Raw genomic sequence first — 19669 nt, 5'->3', positions numbered from 1 at the left:
TCTTTACGCTAAAGTTTTTTACTGTTTTAAAAAGTAGATTTGAGAGAAAGAGTGAAACTTTAGCGTAAAGACCGGGGCGTTGAGGAGGGAGCAGCCCTTTCATATACGGAGTAATTTCTGTTCGTTTTAAGTTTTAATGTCGCTCCTTACTTTCAGTTAAAAAAAAACTTGTTTTTTTATTTAATTTCTAACAAGATCCAATACAGTAGTTGCCAATGAACTTGAATAAATGAATTCGTAGTGTATATATCAGAATACTTTCCTACGGGTAAGCCATTATATTGAGAGTGGACAATTAATTCCTCGGAGCATCCGAATAGCATTGCGTGTCCTTGCTGAGCCATTTCACAGCTAAAATAGGATAAAGTTCAGATCTGATCCGAACCGCATAAGAATATTTGTACAAAAAAAGCTTATTACTCTTTTCTATATGACAATTGACAGAACGATCACAAAGACAATCGAATTTTGAAATTGCTCGAAGTTAAAAAAAAGCGTCTTTATAGTTATTAAACTTTTTTTTTGTCAAAGTAATTTGATCTGTTTGTATTTTATAAGAACTTAATGAGGTATTCTTACCAGCCGTTCACTTTTTTTCCCCTTTTTCGGCTCAGTCTATTGCAGGTACTTTTAACAGAATGTTTTACAGAATTTCAATTTAAAATATTCACTTGAGCCCAATGAAAACTTGTGATCAAATAGTTCTAAGTAACGAACTGTAAGTAAGGAGCGACTAGGCTTAATAGTAATCGAAACTCTAGAAAACGTGATTTTGATATCAATAGACGTATCAAAAGAATTAACTTTTTTGTCCAGAATCCAAATATATAAGATTCGTAAATTTAATGTCATCCATCAAAAGCTACGAGCTAAGAAAATTCGTCCGATTTTCAAGAAAGGACAATTTCTCTGTGTCAGCTCAGTTTATAGTTAATTTAGATATCTTTTAATCAGCAATATAAACTGATCCTATAGTATATCCCCTAATTCTTACTTGTTTACTTATAGCTATTATATATATATATATATATATATATATATATATATATATATATATATATATATATATATATATATATATATATATATATATATATATATATATATATATATATATATATATATATATATATATATATATATATTTTCTAATTGTTCACGCTGGTGCATAGGCACGAGCTGATTTCAAGTGTGAGGGGAAACGATTCGAAAATTAAAAGACAGTATTAGAAATGAGTGGATTATACAAAAATCAAGATTCTCGAAGGCAGGTACTAACCCCCCTCCTACGTTCGAGGCTGAGTACGTATAATCGTTTTATTTTATCACAAGTCTTACAGATTTTCAACCCTTAACACTAGGTTGGATTTTAAGCTATATTTTTGACACGAACTGAAACTAAGCACATATTGCTTGCGACACAGTTTAAGAGAGTCAAGTATTAGTTATCTATCTATTTATCTAGAGGTGACCATAAATGAACGATATAAATCAAAACTGACATTTATTGCTACTGAATTGAAGGTAAAAAAAATAATCATCATTAGCACAGTAAAAAAAGAGTTCGTGGTAACGAATTGTAAGTAAGGAGCGACCCGGCTCAATACTAACCGACACTGTTAAAAACCGGAATTTTGATACCAATAGATATATAAAAAAAATTTGCTTATTATGCTGATTTCAAATACATAAGTTTTATAAAGCTTAGTCTTACCCATTAAAGGCAACAAGCCTGAGAGAATTTGCCTGATATTAAAGAAAAGGGGAAAACACCCCCTAAAAGTCACAGAACCTTAATAATTATCATACCATCTGATTCTGCATATCAGAAAGCGCTACTAAAGAGGTTTCAAACTCCCATCTGCAAAAATGTGGAATTTTTAAATTTTTTGCCACAAGAAAGATCACGGACGTGCATATTTGTTTTTTTTTCGACCCAGTGGTCTCAGAATATGGTGAGAGATTGAATTTTAAGGGAAAACGTGGAATGTTGTATTTTTTGCTAGAAGAAAAATCGCAGATGTGTATTTATTTTTTTCCCAGGGGTGATCGTATCGACTCAGTGGTCCTAGAATATCGTGACACACCTCATTCAAACGGAAATTAAAAGTTCTAGTGCTCGTTTTAAGTCACCAAAAATAATAGAGGAAAATTAGGCCCCCTCCCCTGCCCATTTTTTCAAAATCGTCTGGACAAAATTTTGAGATAGCCACTTTGTTCAACATAATTGAAAGGCCCAATAACTATGCCTTTGTATATAATGTAACCCCCCCCCCTTGAGCCCAAAGGGAAAGGTCTTTAGGTTATAACATATCCATATTGTTTACGTATAGTATTTGCTATTGGGAAGTTTGTATACATTTTCGTATAGGTGGGAGGGTGAAAAATTTCCTGCTCGGGGTTCTTCTACGGGGGAATTTTCCATGGGTAGGGAAGTTTCCAGGGGGTGAACTTATCAGAGGAAATTATACACTGGGAATTTTCTAAAATTCCTAAGCAGAATTCTTTTTATATGTCTTGATTTCTCTTTTCCGCCTCAATTTTTCAATTATTCAGATGAAAGTAAGGAGCAACATTAAAACTTAAAATGAACAGAAATTATTACGTATATTAAGGGGATTGCCCCCTCCTTAACACCTCACTCTTTACGCTGAAGTTTGATTTGTCCCAATTCTTTAACAACGACTCCTGAAACACAAGGGTCATTTAATAAAAACAATAAGAAGCTTTTTTAAAAGTGCTAAAAAAATTTAGCGTAAAGAGCGAGGTGTTGAGGAGGGGGCCCCCCTTCATATATGTAATAATTTCTCTTCGTTTTAAGTTTTAATGTTGCTCCTTACTTTCATTTGAAGGAACTTGTTTTATTTTATTTGCTTAAGATTATAAGGAAAGGTGTGCATGGAAGCCAAGTAGCGACTAGGACTAATTTTCTTGAGTTGAGTATTAGGAAGGCAAAAACCTATTTTGGTTTTGATAACAGCAGAAAGATGGTGATATACGAAGTATCAAATTAAGGGTATCGATACACGGAGGCCAAGTACCTAGTCTTGATGTGGGGCTGTTTTTGTTGAGTTGAGTATTAGTGAAGCAGAATCTATACTTTTCCTCAAAGGAACAAAAAGGCATTGGTGTTCGGGGTATCGGTTAAAAGCTATCAATAGAAAAGGGTATTGATAATGAAAGACAGGCACCTTCTGATGATGACGACTAATTCTGTAAGTTAAGTATTAGGTAGGTAGAATACATGCTTAGGTTACACAGTAATAGAAAGCTGTCGTATAAATGTATACGGTATCAGTAGAAAGTTGTAATAGGAATGCCATCAATAGAAAGGTAATAAACGAAGGTATCGATACACAGAATCCAAGTACGTATTCCTGGTGTAAGGCTGATTTTATTGAGTTGAGTATTAGGGGGGGGGGCAGAATTCATACTTCACTTACACAGCAATAGAAAGGTATTGATGTTCACGGTATCTGTGAAAAGGTATAGACAGAGGATTCATAATTACCCACTGATGATAAGGACGAATTTTATTACGTTTAATATTCAAACAGCAGAATCCATAGTTTGATTACGCATTGATAAAAAGGTATCAATCTACAAGGTACTGATAAAAAGGTATAATAGGAATGTTATAGATAAAAAGATAACGATAGAAGGGTATTGATACACAAAAGCAAAGTACCCATTCTTGATTTAATGCTAATTTTATTGAGTTGAATATCAAGAAAGCAGAATTAATCTTTAGACTACGCTGCAATAGAGAGTTATCGATTTAAACGGTGTCAGAAGAAAGGTACGATAGAAACTGTAATAACATGAGGGATTCTATAATGAAAGCCAAGTACGTAGTCTGGATGTAAGGTAGGCTTTGTTGACTTGGGTATTAGTAAAGCAGGGTCCACACTTTGGCTGCATAATACCACACAGATATTGATAAGTTCGGCATCGATCAAAAGGTAGAATAGAAACGGTATTAATGGAAAGATAGCGATATAAGTGTTTTGATAACTGAAGTTACGTACTTAGTTTGGAGCAGAGGTGGTTTTAGAGGAGGGACAGAGGGGGCACTTGCCACGGGCACACAAATTTTAGGTGTGAAAAATTTCAAACGAATAATCTTCAAAATTTCAAAAAAATAACCAATAATCATTTTATAATTCTGAAATTTTATTAATAAGGTAGTGGGTGCAGTAAATTCGAAAATCGTTAAATAATAACTAAAATAATCAAATCAAAATGATCAAATAATAAATTAATGAAAATTACTTTTTAATTAATTAATAAATTGATAATAATTTTGTTCATAAATGAGAATTTGGTAAAAATTTGGTCTGAAAATTTTGTAGAAGTCAGGGGGAGGGGGCGCTAATGAATATTTTTCCCTGGTGCAAGAGAGGCCAGAACCCCCCCTGGCTTGGAAATAAGACAGATTTTGTTGATTTGGATATTAGTAAAGCATATCCATGCTTTGACTGCACTGGAATAGAAAGGTATTGATGTACACGGTATCGGTAAGAAGTATTTTGTATTTTTTTAGTAGTTATTTTTATCGAACACATAGAGTGATCGATCAAAAAATTAGGAGAACCAAATGATTTTATTAACAGAGGGTTTGTTTCTTGCATTCTATTTTAGTTGAACAATTAAACCCGATATCTTAGCTAGCCTGAAACAGATGACTGGGCCATATTCTACTTAAGTAAAAGTATACAAAAATTTATCTTTTTAGGCTTTGCCAAAAATTGCTGAGAGAAAATACTCTTCCATAGAAGAGCCTCAGTATAATTTATCATGTTTTAGCTGTTTAAAATTTCAGATATCTTCAGCGATGAAGAAATCCGTGGACTGGGTAAAAACGTGAACTCTTGTTTTACGTTGTTAAAATCATAGAGTACCGTGCCTATAATAAAAGGGTTAATCTGAAATTTTCATTAACTTTTAGAAGATCAAGAGTAACTTTTTAAACTTTTCTGAAGAACTGTTTTTGTTCAAAAATCTAACAGAGAAAAAAACTTGCAAAGTGCATTCGAGCTTTGCTTCGATTAAATTATACGCTTAAACTATTTGCTATTTTTAATTCTCTTTTTATTATATTTTCGAGAATAACCACATTGAAGTACAAAAAGGAGATGGTAATATAAATTTCAAAATTTATACCCCGTTGTTATCCAGAAATAAAATCTTTTCTCCTGAATACGACAATGTAAGGTATTTATCAAGGAGAACATTCCTGCTCTGTTACAGACAAAATACATTCACGCAAAAACTAAATTAATCCAACTTATTTTTGAACATATTAAAATGAATGCCACGTGAAGGTTGTCAAAGCTATCTGAGCTAGGAGCTAGGAGCTTTCTTTTTATCGACTTAAGGATTTTTTTTTATCTACGACACATTACTTGGGGTAACTGCCCAAATGTTAAGCATGTTAGAATCAAAATTAACTTTTAAGCAATTTCAGCCTGAAGTTACCTGGTTAAATAACTGGAAATGATGGTACATTTTAGGTTCTGAATTACAACATATGTAGTCTCTTGTACTGCGACAAGCTATTAAAGAAAAATGCATAGTAATGATTTTAAAAACAGGCCCTGTGGATCCCTTAGGTCCCCAGAGATAATTTTGGGGCTCAACAAATGGTTTAGAGTTAAATTACCTTTTGAACTGAAAACGAAGACAGATTAATAGGCAAGAAATACTGATCCTCCAGTGCGTTTTACAGACCCCTCAGGTAAGGGCGTATTCAGGATTTGGGTTAGGGGGGGTAGTTTTGTTAGGGGGTTATTCCTGCTAGGGGTGGGGGTTACAAATAACTTTAAAACATCAACAATTTGTATATATGCTTTTTGTTGCATTTTTTTGAGTCTACAAAAATTTCGGAGTTTAATCCGGTATCTCCCCCCAGATACGGCTTCACCCTCAGGTACCCTGAGGTAATTGTTTGGTTTTATAATGGCCTTCAATAACGATTAAAAAGATCTATTACCTTGTAACAAAGATAAGCTAAGAAAAAAAAATTAAAGTAGTGATTCCCGCGGTGAGTTCTGTGGATCTTTTAGGTGCCCTGAGGTGAATCAAGGGTTTCATAGGGAGGTTCACCGGCAACTATGATAAGTAACTAAAGGAAAATCTAGGGTAGTGGTTTCCAAGGGGGTTTTCACAAACCATTTAGGTGCCCTGAGATAATTATGGGGCAATACAATGGGGTCCAACAATGGTTCAAAATATACAATACATTTTGAATTGCTATATTCTTGTAAAGAAATGTCTAGAGTCATGATTCCCAAAGTGTATTCTACTGACACCTTAGGTATCCCAACACAATTCTGAAAGCTGAAATGGAGATCAAAGAGGTAAAAAGGGTTTATTAGCATTTAAACTGCCGTGAGCTAATCAATGTAGATCCAAAGTAAAGATGCCGATAGGTAATTGCCAAAATAAAAGCCAAATAACAAATGCCGAAGCATCTATCATGGATCCCAAAGGTTTCTAAAATAACTCTGGGGTTCTACTAGTTGTCATAGAAAACAATTTAAAAGTTACTCATGTAAGCAAATTTGCTTAAGTAATTAAACATAGGGCAAATAATAACAGCTTATGAAAGTGTTATCCACTTTCATTAATGTTTAGAGGTGCTACAGCAACACAAGTTTGAGAACCCCCCTGATCAAGATATTTCAAACAAAACTTAATACATCAGAGGCCATACCCATAACAGAGCGTCTTAACTATGGAATAAGGAAATGTACATAATCTGTTTCTATTTGTGACAACCAGCAAGGTAAGAAAAGGTATCACATGGCTTTTAGAAACTTATTTCAGGGCTCACATTTGTCAGTAGGAAGTAAAAGACAGCGTAGCACTAAAAGCACAAATGCCTAGCTAATAAGGCAATTTTTACATTCTTAAACGGCAAAATATTTCCCTATTGCACCAAAACAGTGGTCCCATGTAGATCCACAAAAAGTGTGCTTTTCTTCATAGCCACTCGTATTCACCTTCAAATTTGGGTGTACCAATCACAATTTCTTCCTCCCCAGTCTTTAAAGGATCTAAAAAAGAAAGTTTATTAATGGTTTCTTATTATGTATTAATTTAAAATAAGCGAAGTTTTCCCGAGGGAAATAAAGAGCGAAGTTGAAACTTAAAACGGAAAAAAATTATTACTTCACAGACTATCTTATGTATATATATAAAAATAGTACAAATAGGCCAACTAATTATTTTTCCCTATGCTTTTAGGAGTCAAGTCAAGTGAAAAAAACAGGAATAAAGAGTTGAGAGTCAAAAATGAGTATGAAACCTGACAACAATAAACGAATCTATAAAGCTTTTCATAGTCTTACACCAGTTTTGAGATCAGTAGCTTTCAGTAGGTAATTAAAATTATTTTCAAACACAAGCATAAGCGTAAAATTAAATATTTTTTTAATCCGCGTTATTTTTTAAAAAACCACGAAGTAAGTGAAAAGCATACAGAAATAATGGATTGGTTTATAACGTAGCATTTTGGTCTTACCAGCTATAATACCAATAGTGAGTAATATACAATCTTAGATTGTAAGAAATAACTTTAGTGTTACTTGGAACAAAGATCAAATAAGACATAACATGAATTCCGGAAATCCGATTATTTCTCTCTATACAACAGTGAATTTCAAACTATGATACAAATTCTAAAGCTAGTCTATAGTCCTTACACTATCAAGATGGTCTTACTTCGAATCTGTCTACAAACTAATCATGACATGTCCTTTTCAGAACCAAAACGAGAGTCATTGAACTGAGCCATTGTGCAGAAGTGATACCAAATTAAACGTAAAAAACAAATAAATAAAACAACAATCCTACAATGGATTGAAAATATTTTATTCTGTAAAAAGTGGCCTTAATTGGTTTGATTTTACAGTTTCAAAGCTTTTATATTATTTTGTGTTTTCAGTAAAGCGCTAGTTTTCTATAATCCTAAATGCATAGGGAAACATAATTATTTGGTTATTTGTACTAATTTTATTGATATACATATATATATATATATATATATATATATATATATATATATATATATATATATATATATATATATATATATATATATATTAGATAGGATTAGATAGGAGATAGGATATATTAGATTCCATGTTTCAATTTTTGCCTAATATTTTGCTGCAGACGGCTATTGATCATGTAGCTAGAATATTCGCTTAGATTCTATTTGAATATTTTTTCAGAAAATTCCTCATTAACTTTTGTTAATGAGGCGGCAAAGGCAGTGTGATCTTTGTTATTATTTAGAGCCATGAGTAGCTTTCAACTTTACCATAATTAACCCTGGTTACTGCTAAATAGGGATTTTTGCTTTTAATATCAATAGCACCACTCATGAATACCTATATGTAGGCTCGTCACCTAAAGGAGGACAATTTCCCTGTTGATTTTTACCACTTTGATGCATTTGTGATAAACCCTTTTCCACAGCCGAGGATTTCTGGCATGATTTTGAAAACAATCAAAAATTAAAGCCCTTTTTCAATTGAAAGTGTGCTAAGAAAAATTTTTCACCCAGAATTTTCCACAAGAAACTTTCTTGGGGTAATTTTCGGCTAGAATGGAATTGTTGGCGGAATTTTCTGGCAGGGGAATATTCTACGTTGTAAGAACTTTCCATGGAGGGATTTTTCCATTGGGTGAGGAATTTTCCATGGAGGGGGTGCTGGATTTCCTAGCATTATTTAAAAACGATCTGAAATGAAATAAAGAAAGGCTTTTAACTGAAAGTAAGGTGCAACTTCAAAACTTAAAACAAACAGAAATTATTACGCATATAAGGGGGTTGTCCAATTCTTTCAGAACGACTAATGAAACACAAGGGCCGTTTAAGTAGAATATTTTTTTTAATAGTTCTAAAAAACTTCAATATGAAGAGCGAGGTATTAAGGAGGGTAAAACCCTTTCATGTACGTAATAGTTTCTGTTCGCTTTAACTTTTGATGTTGCTCCTTATTTTCAGTAGAAAAAATTGTTTTCTTTATTTAATTTTCACCAGGATTCGTATTTCTTTGCTCCTGTTGCTATCACATGAGTCACTTTAGTATCTGTTAATCGGTTTTACAAGGGCATATTCCGCTATTACTGACATCTTTCACTTTTTAGCAATAAATTGTGCACTCCATTATCATCATCTTTCCAACCAAAAAAGACTTTCCAACTAAGGAATTTCCTTGCTCATCATGAGTCCTATTCCTTACATACAACAGTTCTGGATTTCTTGCTTCTTAACCTTAGAATTAGTTTTTCAGACTTCTAGAAATGCCAATCAAATAAGTTTGTGGTAACGAACTGTAAGTAAGGAGCGATGCAGCTCAATAGTAACCAAAACTCTACGAAACGGAGTCCTTATAACAATAGATCCTTATTAAATAAAAAGAAACAAGCTTTTTTTTAACTGAAAGTAAGGAGTGACATCTGATGGTGTGATTTTCGTTAAGATGCTATGACTTTTAGGGGGTATTTCCTCCTATTTTCTAAAATAAAGCAAATTTTCTCAGGCTTGTAACTTTTGATAGGTAAGACTAAACTTGATGAAACTTGTATATTTAAAATCAGAGTTAAAATGCTATTCTTTTGATGTAGCTATTGGTATCAAAATTCCATTTTTTAAAGTTTTGGTTACTCTTGAGCCGGGTCGCTCCTTACTACAGTTCGTTACCACGAGCTGTGTACCACATTACCACGAAATATGTAAAATTCATCAAATTTAATGGTGCCCATCAAAAGTTACGAATATGAGGAAATTTGCCCTATTTTTGAAAAAGGGGAGGGGAGGAAAACCCCAAAATATCAAATGATCTTAAGAAAATCACTGCATCAGATTCAGTATACCAGAGAATCCTACTGTAGAGGTTTCAAACTCCTATGTACAAAAATTTAGAATTTTGAATTTTTTGCCTGAAGAGAGATCACGGATGCACATATTTTTTTTCCAGGGGTGATCATATTCAAATTGTGATCGTAGAAGATCGATAAAGGGCTCATTCGATCGTAAATCGAAAGCTCTAGTGCCCTTTTATATGGCAAAATTATTGGATGGCAGCTAGCCCCCCTCCCATGCTCATTTTTCCTCAAAGTTCCCTAATCAGAATTTTGAGATAGCCGTTTTGTTTTTCATAGTCAAAAAACCTAATAACTATGTCTTTGAGGAAGACTTAACATACCTCAAAGACCATAGTTTAACCCTCCCAAAGACCCGAGGGGAAGGGCTAAAAGCTCTGAAGCTTTCCCATTGCTTACATATAGCTTTGGTTACTGGGAAGTACTAATTAAAAAAAAACAAAGTTTTTTCGAGGGAAGTAAAGAGTGAAGTTGAAACTTAAACCGGACATAAATTATTACTTCACTGCCTATCTAATATGTATCAATAAAACTATTACGAATAGACCAACTAATTATGTTTTCCTATGTTTCTAGGCTTATAGAAAACTAGCGCTTTACTGAAAACACAAAAGCCAAGCATAAAAAACAGGATTCTTGATTTGGGAGTCAAAAGTGAGTATATAGGCTGACAACAATAAACTAAACTATAAAGCTTTTCATAGTCTTGCACCAGTTGTGACATCAGTAACTTTCAGCATATAACTAAAATAAAACGGTTCGTGGGAACGAACTGTAGTAAGGAGCGACCCAGCTCAATAGTAACCGAAACTCCAAAAAATGGAATTTTGATACCAAAAGTAACATCAAAAGAATTGCATTTTTATGCTGATTTTAAATATATAAGTTTCATCAAGTTTAGTCTTACCCATCAAAGGTTAAGAGCCTGAGAAAATTTGCCTTATTTTAGAAAATAGGGGGGAACACTCCTTAAAATTCATTGAATCTTAACGAAAATCACACCATCAGATTTAGCGTATCAGAGGACCATACTGTAGAAGTTTCAAGCTCTTATCAACAAAATGTGGAATTTTGTATTGTTTGCCAGAAGACAGATCACGGATGCGTGTTTATTTGTTTTTTTTTGTTTTTGTTTTTGCCCCGGGGGTGATTGTATCGACCCAGTGGTCCTACAATTTCGCGTGAGGGCTCATTCTAAAGGATATTAAAAGTTCTAGTGCTCTTTTTAAGTGATAAAAAAATTGGAGGGCACCTAGGCCCCTTCCCACGCTCATTTTTTCCGAAGTCACAGGATCAAAATTTTGAGATAGCCATTATGTTCAGCATAGTCGAAAAACCTAATAATCGTGTCTTTCGGTACGACTAAATCCACCACAGTCCCCGGGGGAGGGGCTGCAAGTTATAGACTTCGACCATTGTTTACATACAGTAATGGCTATTGGGAAGTGTACAGACGTTTCCAGGGGAAATTTTCCACGTTGAAGGGGGGGGGGGTGAAATGAACTTATTGTTTGCTTTTGCTTATATATTAATGCTAATGCTTGTGTGCTTGCTTGCAGTTGCCTTATTATGCTTTTGTTACAGGTGCTTGGGTCAAATATACGTATTAATTGAATAGTACATCCAAGAAATCATTACATGGTGTCAGAAGTTCAACATGGATAGTACACCAGCTCCATCGATCAACTGGTCAAGCCCCAATCTAAAATCAGAAGGGAGAAAATTTAAGAGACATTGTGAGCTCATGTTCTCTGGTCCACTAAGTGGAAAATCAAACGCGGTGAAATGCTCATGCTTACTGATCTGGACTGGAGAAACAGGACAGGATGTGTTCTCCACTTGGACCTTAACTGACACGGAGGCAAAGAAGCCAAAGGTATATCTAGACAAGTTTGAGAATTATATTCATCCAAGTGCAAACCCCATCTTTGCCAGATACATCTTTCATCAGAGAAATCAAGCGGATGGAGAGACCATTGAGTCATATGTCACTCAGTTGAAAGTACTTGCCAAAGATTGTGAATTTGATACCCTAGAAGACCAGCTAGTTCGAGATCGATTGGTCTTTGGAGTCAAGAATGCAAGAATCCGTGAGCGGCTTCTCAGCGAGGGAGCCACACTTACCTTGGCTAGAGCAATTGAGTGCAGTCGAGCTATAGAAACTGTGCAAGAGACCCAAGCACTCATGCTTAACGAACAGGCACAGATTCCAATTAAGCAGGAGGTGGAAGTAGTTCAAAGACAGAGAAATTCCCCTGCATGCTATTTTCGTGGTGGGCCATACTCAAGAAGCCATAAGTGCCCAGCAAAAGGGAAGCAGTGTAGCAAATGTAGGAAGATGAACCATTTTGCAAAAATGTGCAAGAGCAAAGTAGTGCATGAACTTGAAACGAGAAGTGAAGTGGAAGATGGGAGGGAATTTATGATTGAGTCCATTTCCGCAGAAGAAAAGGTGGAAAAGCCGTATGCTCTGATAAAACTGACAGAAAATGATAGTGAACTGGCGTTCAAAATAGACACTGGTGCCGAGGTCAACATTTTGCCACTCAAAGACTTCAACAAATCGGCAAGAAAGCCAGCACTGCTGCCGACTGCTGATGTGCTGACCAGCTACACCGGAGAACAACTAAAGGTACTGGGGACAGCCAACCTAAAAGTTCAGTACAGGAACCAAACTCCCCGGACCAATACCTTCCATGTGGTCTGCACAGATAGAGCACCCATCCTCAGCCGCCAGTCCAGCGAACGACTTCAGCTGATCAAGTTTGTCCTCAGTGTCAGCAATCCAGCCCCAATCAGACCAGTCATCCAAAAACTCTTAAACGAATTTAGTGATGTCTTTGAGGGCATAGGGACACTGCCTGGAACCTGTAAGATATATCTGAAAGAAGAGGCAATCCCTACTATACAACCGCCGAAACGGGTTCCTTTTGCACTACAAGCTAAGTTCTAAGAGGAGTTAGACAGACTGGAGTCACTTGGAGTCATAGAAAAAGTGACCAAGCCAACACAGTGTGCGAATTCCTTGGTTCTGGTGAGAAAGGCAGATGGGTCACTCAGGATCTGTCTGGACCCTGTGGATTTAAAGAGAGCAATTGAGAGACTGCATTACCCTATATCCTTATTTGATGAAGTAGCAGTGAAGTGCAAAGTTGCAAAGAAGTTCTTTAAGATGGATGCCCGAAACGGATACTGGTCAATGGTGTTGGACAAACCATCCTCTGAGTTGACAACATTCAACACCATGTACGGCCGGTATAAATGGAACCGATACCCATTCGGATTGATTTCAGCACAGGACGAATACCAGCAAAAGATGGAGGAGGTCTTTACAGAACTGGATATCGGGCTGACCGTTGATGATATTGCAGGCATTGGTTGTAGTGATGCTGAACATGACGCCAAGCTGAGGACACAGACTGACAACAAGTGGCATCACCCCAGACCCAGAGAAAACCCAGGCGTTAGAAAACATGCCCGCACCCCGAAACCAGGAGCAACTACAGACATTATTAGGAATATACAATTACTTTTCTAGATACATCCCCAACCTGGCTACACTGAACAAACCCCTCAGAGACCTGTCCAAACAGCAGAAGTTCAAATGGAATACAAGCCACGAGGCGGCCAAGAGAGGGATTTAGAATGCAATCTCCAAAAACTTCTCCTACTTTGATCCAGAGGCCAAGGAGATAGAGGTGATCACAGATGCATCCCAGCACGGTCTGGGTGCCCAGCTATCAATGGACGGAGCAACCGTTGCTTTTGCATCTCGCTCTCTAAGTTAAACGGAGCAGCGTTATTCCCAAATGGAAAAAGAGATGCTCGCAATAACCTTTGCTTGCAAAAGATTTCACCAGTATCTGTTCGGAAGAACGATCTGCGTGACCACAGACCACAAGCCCCTTGAGTCGATCTTTGGGAAGTCTATACAAAGGGCACCTCCAAGGCTACAGCGAATGATGTTGGCTATTCAGCCGCATGATATCAAGCTTAGATACAAACCTGGAAAGTCTATACCTGTAGCGGACACCCTATCCCGCCTGCACCTTGTGGATACAGACATTGAGTCGCAGGTGGACATGGAAATTCTGGTTCACTCAGTCCTTCAGACTGTACCCATAGCAAGCCAAAGGCTAGCACAAATACGCAGAGAAACGACTAAAGACGAAAAACTGAACTGCCTGTTGAAAACAATACAAGTGGGTTGGCCAAACAATAAAAAGAGCCTAGACAGAAAACTTGGGCCCTTCTGGAATTATCGCCATGAGTTGGCAGAACTTGATGGCCTTGTTGTTAAAGGGGAGCGCATAGTCATCCTGAGATGCATGAGAGCAGGCATATTAGGCCAAATACACTCTTCCCATCTAGGAGTGGTGAACACCAAAGAGAGGGCAAGAACGTCTGTATTCTGGCCAGGCATCACTCGAGATATCGAGAGGCTGGTCAACCAGTGCGAGGTATGCGCCAAGTTTGCCATGAACCAACAGAAGGAGCCGATGATCCTGCACAAAATACCCGACTACCCATTCCAGCATGTAGCTGCTGACCTGTTCCAGCTCAGCGGTCAGGATTACATGGTCACTGTCGATTACATGAGTCGGTTCTTTGAGGTTGATCGCCTGACAAACACCACGTCATGGCAGGTCATCAACAAACTGAAATCTCACTTCGTCCGATATGGGATTCCCGAGCGACTTACAACTGACAATGGCCCCCAGTTCAGCGCAAAGGAATTTGAGCAATTCATGACTGACTGGGGAATAATACACTCAACCTCAAGCCCAAACTACCCTCAGTCCAACGGCTTAAGTAAAAAGGCTGTTCAAATAGCTAAAAGACTCATGGTGAAGGCCGCTGAGAGCAAGAGTGACCCGTATCTGGCACTATTGGAGTATCGGAACACACCCATTGATGGATTTGCCCCAGCTCAAATGGTACCATTTTTTCTTCCAAGCTCTGCAACTTAAGAATTGTCACCAAAAGTGCCTTTTTTGGTACTATATGGCACTTTTGGATCTTCAAATTGATAAAGAGCACGTAGATATGAGTGATAGCCTTAAATTGAGCCTTGCCGGGACATAATTTAAAAAATGAGTGTACCACATTTGCAAAAATAGTGGATTATCTGGAAAGTAATCATAAGAAAGGACAAACCGTGATTGAAAAAAAATCCAAATAGGAATCGAACGAATGATAATCTAATTTGAAGTCCAGCACTGTACTAACAGAACCACACCTCTAATAATCTAAGTTATATATTTTTGTATGTAGAACTTTAATTGCGTAGTATATTAGGGAGGTATGGCGGAGGAACATGTAAGAGGTGTTCTTGAAAGCCTCTAGTTAAAGGTTCTAGACCATAATTATTACAGTAATAAATAGCGACGAAGACCACACTGCCTTTCTACCCCAAACATCAAAAGCAAGACGAACAATAAGGAATTCTTTTCGTAAGACAGAAGAAATCTAATTTGAATGAATAATTCGTCCTTTTTCCTGGGGCCGTCCTGAGCAAAACTTAAATATATAGAAGAAGAAAAACTTATAGCAACATACGACCAATAAAACTATTTTTTTTTTCTTTTAGAACAGTCCTAGCATCCTTGCCTCAGAATAGTTCAGCCAGGACTGATAAGCAAAGTGAGATAAAAGAAAGATAATTCATTGAAATGAAAGAAGAATCATCAAAAACACTTTTTTAGAGCTAATCTTGCTTTTCATAATAAGGGTGGATTCTTCAAAAAGTATTTTGTGGCTAGGATTTTCAAATACATGGCTGCTTAAAGCAGAATTAAAATAAAAACAATATACTTTCTGAAGAATCTGCCTTTATCAGTATTGACCTACACATAAAGCAGGTAGTTCGAGAGGCAATGGAAATCAGACTTAAGATTAACAATGATATTTCCTTAAATAGTGACTTGGGGGAATATTCACTAAATGCTCTATTTACAAATTTAATTAAAAGCGATCTTACAAAATATTTAAAAAAAACAGTAGATATAAACGCAGAACCAGTCACAAATAGACCTTTTAGGTTAGCTGCCAAAATATTAATATTGCTCCTTACTTTCAGTATGAAACAAAAAACTTCCTTTTTTTATCTAATCAAGAGAAAGTGCTTTTCAGAGTTAGTCTAATAGCTTTGACTGTATCAAAAGCGATGACTTGGCAAAGAGCAATGCGTCTCCCCTGTTGCATAGTCCCCCTTTCTCCTCAGCTTTGTTTGTATTGAATAGACGACTGCAAAGAGGGGTTGAGGGCTTATTATGTCGGAGATTTTAGACTAAACTTTTTAAGTAACAAAATCAATCCGGAGGCTCTCAACCATTCTTTTAACTCCCTTTCGTTACCCCGCAGCCAAACATGGGGTCAGAAAAATATTCCAATACAGTCATTGCATTTAAAAAAGGCTGAAAGGTAAAACAAACTTACCTAAGGACTGTATGATATATATAGTCCTCGGGGCAAGGGTTACATTTGTGCAAATAGCTGATTTTAAAATAATGACAAGGCGGTATTTATAGGTTTTGGACAACAGGGTTTTGCGATCTGTATGATTGCAGAGACACGTCCCCACTAACAGCCTGTTTTTATTTTTAATAATACATAAATATAAAGATTAAATAGATGAAGAGCCTAAATCAAATAACTTTGGAAAGAGATAACTGATTGTTAAGGAATTCCTCCATTAAAAAGTCTTTCGCAATGGTTATAACCTTTATTCCTCGTTTTTTTTTTTCACATGATAAAGAATAAACAAGGCATTTCTTTTTATCATAGAAAGAAAATCGAATGTTTGTCAAGTGAATGACCTTGTGACAGTGTATTTATTTGTCTAAATGATGTTTCCAACGGGTGAAAATTGTCCATCTGATGTTTGGTTAAGGATTTACAAGGAATAGGTATATCATGTGATTTCCCATAATATCGAATATTGCACGAGTTTGAGATTTGAAATTCATTCAAGGAATTTTTATTGCATTCCTTTCGGGTCAAAACTGGACAAGAAGGAGCCAAGAACAGTATCGTCACCGACAATACCAAACAAAATTCACCAAGAAAGCACAAAACGGAGCTGAGATTACAATTAAAGTATCCGAGATACACAGAAAAAAAAAACAAAAAAAAACGTGCGTATACAATTTTTTTTGCCAATAATTACGAAGATGGAGCCGAAAACGCCATGAAAGTGTCATCAATAATGAACAAACTGGGGCCGAGTTTGGAGGAAAGAAGCTGACATTCTCAGGAAAAAAAAAACCACAATAAAAACAACCATGCGAAGTCAAGTGCGGGTTACTGAGAAATAAAACGTATTAAGAATTATTCAAACAGGGACAAGAAAGCTGTTGAGTCGCATCTACTCAGAGAAAGAATGCGGGGAATCATAAGTTACAAATAGGCTAAAAGACATAAGCTAAAACATGGTAAAATGTGTGAACATGGTAAAACAAAACATGGTAAAATTCATGAAAATCAAAAAAACTTGTTAAAGAAGGCTCTCTTTTTACGACATTCGACCCCTGTTTAAAATTTTTTAATGCTGTAGACAATGCTGTTAGACAATACAGGGAGGATTCGGGGAATTTTAAGTTATGACTAATACCCCGAATATTCAAATACTTGCCCCCCTCCAAAAAAAATTGAGAAAATACTCTGAGTACCTCATTTTTATCAACAATTTGAAAGAAAAAGTTCCTATTTTTATCTTCCTAGTTTATTCGGTATGTGTGCATCATAAGAAAAAAAATCACTGGAATTTCTAAAATTTCTCGCTTTTTTATTTTTCATCCTCAATCTGTATGAATAAACTACAAATTTCCGATTAGAAAAAAAAAAAACAATTCCTGAGAGATGGTACATAGCTAGATTTCTTGGATTTGCAAAACTTTTCGCTTAAAATACAATTTCAGTTGCCAGCGTATTTAAATAGTTTTGAATATATTTACCGTAAGAATTTAAATTAAACGAATTCTACGTACCCATGAAACTCCAAAATTGCCAATTTTGGAATCAAATTCAAAAAACAATTCAAACATTTATTCTAAGCGAAATTTCGAAGGGAAAGGGTTTTGAGTGTTGTTCTTACAACACCGGCTCCATTTTGAATTCTGGATCACAGTTCTAGGAATGATATTTCTGCATTGTTCTTAATTTGTGCAATCTAGGGTAGAAGATTTTTGGCCTTAGCAACATTTCGGTACCTTTTTGCTATTTCCGGCCCTGTTTGTCAAATTTGACACACAGCATTCAACAGGGGATTTTTCATATTGCTCAGATAGGCCTACTATAAACACCACTATAATTAATAGAGTAGTCTATGAGTCCAAACCATGAGCATTCTCCGGTGGGAAGAACTTCAGGCAATTATTCCCCAGCTTCAGTATTGTCTATGCGTCCAGAGAGGCCTTGTGGTCCTACCCTGTTTTTCCAAAGACAAAAATTCTTTAAGTGCCAATCGAGCAGCAGGGGTCTTAGGATTCATAATCTGGGGGGGGTGTACCACAGGGGATAATAAACATGAAATAAAGGAAATGTATTGTCAGAGAAACTGGGCAGGAGAAATCTGCCCCCCCCCTGCCCAGGCCTAGAACCTCCACTGGCACCAAGAACATCAAAATAGAAACATGGTTACCCCATCAACACTTATTAGGTCTTTTCATACCTGAAAATGGAAATTTTCTAAGATGTTTCTTTTGGCTGTTTTAAAATTGCGATGTGCTTTAGGGATATGCTATATTTTCGTCAATGTTGCCATGATGGACTGTGGAACAAGATAAGCAAAACAAAATTTTACAGCATTAAATTTGGCAACACTTTTGTCTGTAAAAATTCAAATATTAACATTGTTGATTTCCAAAGACAAATACAACTTCGGAGGATAGAGACAACGTCTTAAGCTGTTTAGTCCCAAATGTTTTAGCTTAATTTTCGCTGTTTTTTCACCCGCGTTATTTTCAATTTGACATTTGAAAGAAGCAGAAACTCTTTAAATGCATATGGAAGTTTTTTAATGAAAATTTAACTCCCAATTTTTCTTATTTTTTAATACACGCACGATTGAGCAATTTTTCGTATAAACCAATTAAAAAAAAAAAAAAAAAAAAAAAAAAAAAAAATCATTTCACTGTCATTAGCACTTTCATGAAAACTATGTACCAACAGAGAAACTGAACCCATATAATAAACAAGCAACACCAAAAATCACAGCCATATGAGAAAAAACTGAATAAGAGAAGAGTGCATACAAACTTAATAGTTATATTAATTTTCATGCACCATCAAACGAGTCTTTCTACTGGATGTCTCGTGATCACTTATATATTCAGAGTTGTTTTTTTTAAATTCGTCTTGTTAACGATGAGTTGTCTCATTTACATACAATCTTTAGATCTTGAAACTGGTAACATTTCTAGTTTCACAATCCCTTCTGTTTCGAAATCGGTTTTTAAATACATTCAAGGGGTCATTGATGGACAAGTAAATTTTTTTATGTTACCAGTGACTCTTTTAAAAACAACTTTCAAATCTAATTTTAAGACGCAAGAATCATCATATACTATTTTTGGTTCGATCCACATTAACAACCCAGTGCTAGTGTTCCACTAAACTTTGTGGGCTTTCAACGGAATATCTAACCAACTCTGTTTTGTACTGCCTCATTTCACTCCCGGGATAAATGGAATCCAAAGAGTGTGTTCATTTCCCTTTCAGAGGGTATTTGTTTCTATTCTTTGCGTGTAGAAATAGGCCTACACAAAAATAA

The 19669-nt window shown here is 35.9% G+C and overlaps 1 protein-coding gene across 2 annotated transcripts in view; it reads right to left on the bottom strand.

Moving 5' to 3' along the window:
* Positions 1-1197: 1197 nt before the first annotated feature.
* Positions 1198-19669, bottom strand: part of LOC136031682 (uncharacterized) — an 82099-nt gene continuing 63627 nt past the window's right edge. For both annotated transcript variants that reach the window (XR_010618557.1, XM_065711360.1), the window contains exon 2: positions 1198-7058. Coding sequence is in view for 1 of the 2 variants with exons in the window: in XM_065711360.1 (XP_065567432.1) it covers positions 6985-7058 (74 nt within the window). In the remaining variant the exon portion in view is untranslated. The remainder of the gene's footprint in view (positions 7059-19669) is intronic.

This window comes from Artemia franciscana, chromosome 10 (genome assembly GCF_032884065.1).
Source record: "Artemia franciscana chromosome 10, ASM3288406v1, whole genome shotgun sequence".
Classification (NCBI taxonomy): domain Eukaryota; kingdom Metazoa; phylum Arthropoda; class Branchiopoda; order Anostraca; family Artemiidae; genus Artemia; species Artemia franciscana.
The sequence above is the reverse complement of the archived record's forward strand: the minus strand, read 5'-3'. Positions and strand labels throughout refer to the sequence as shown.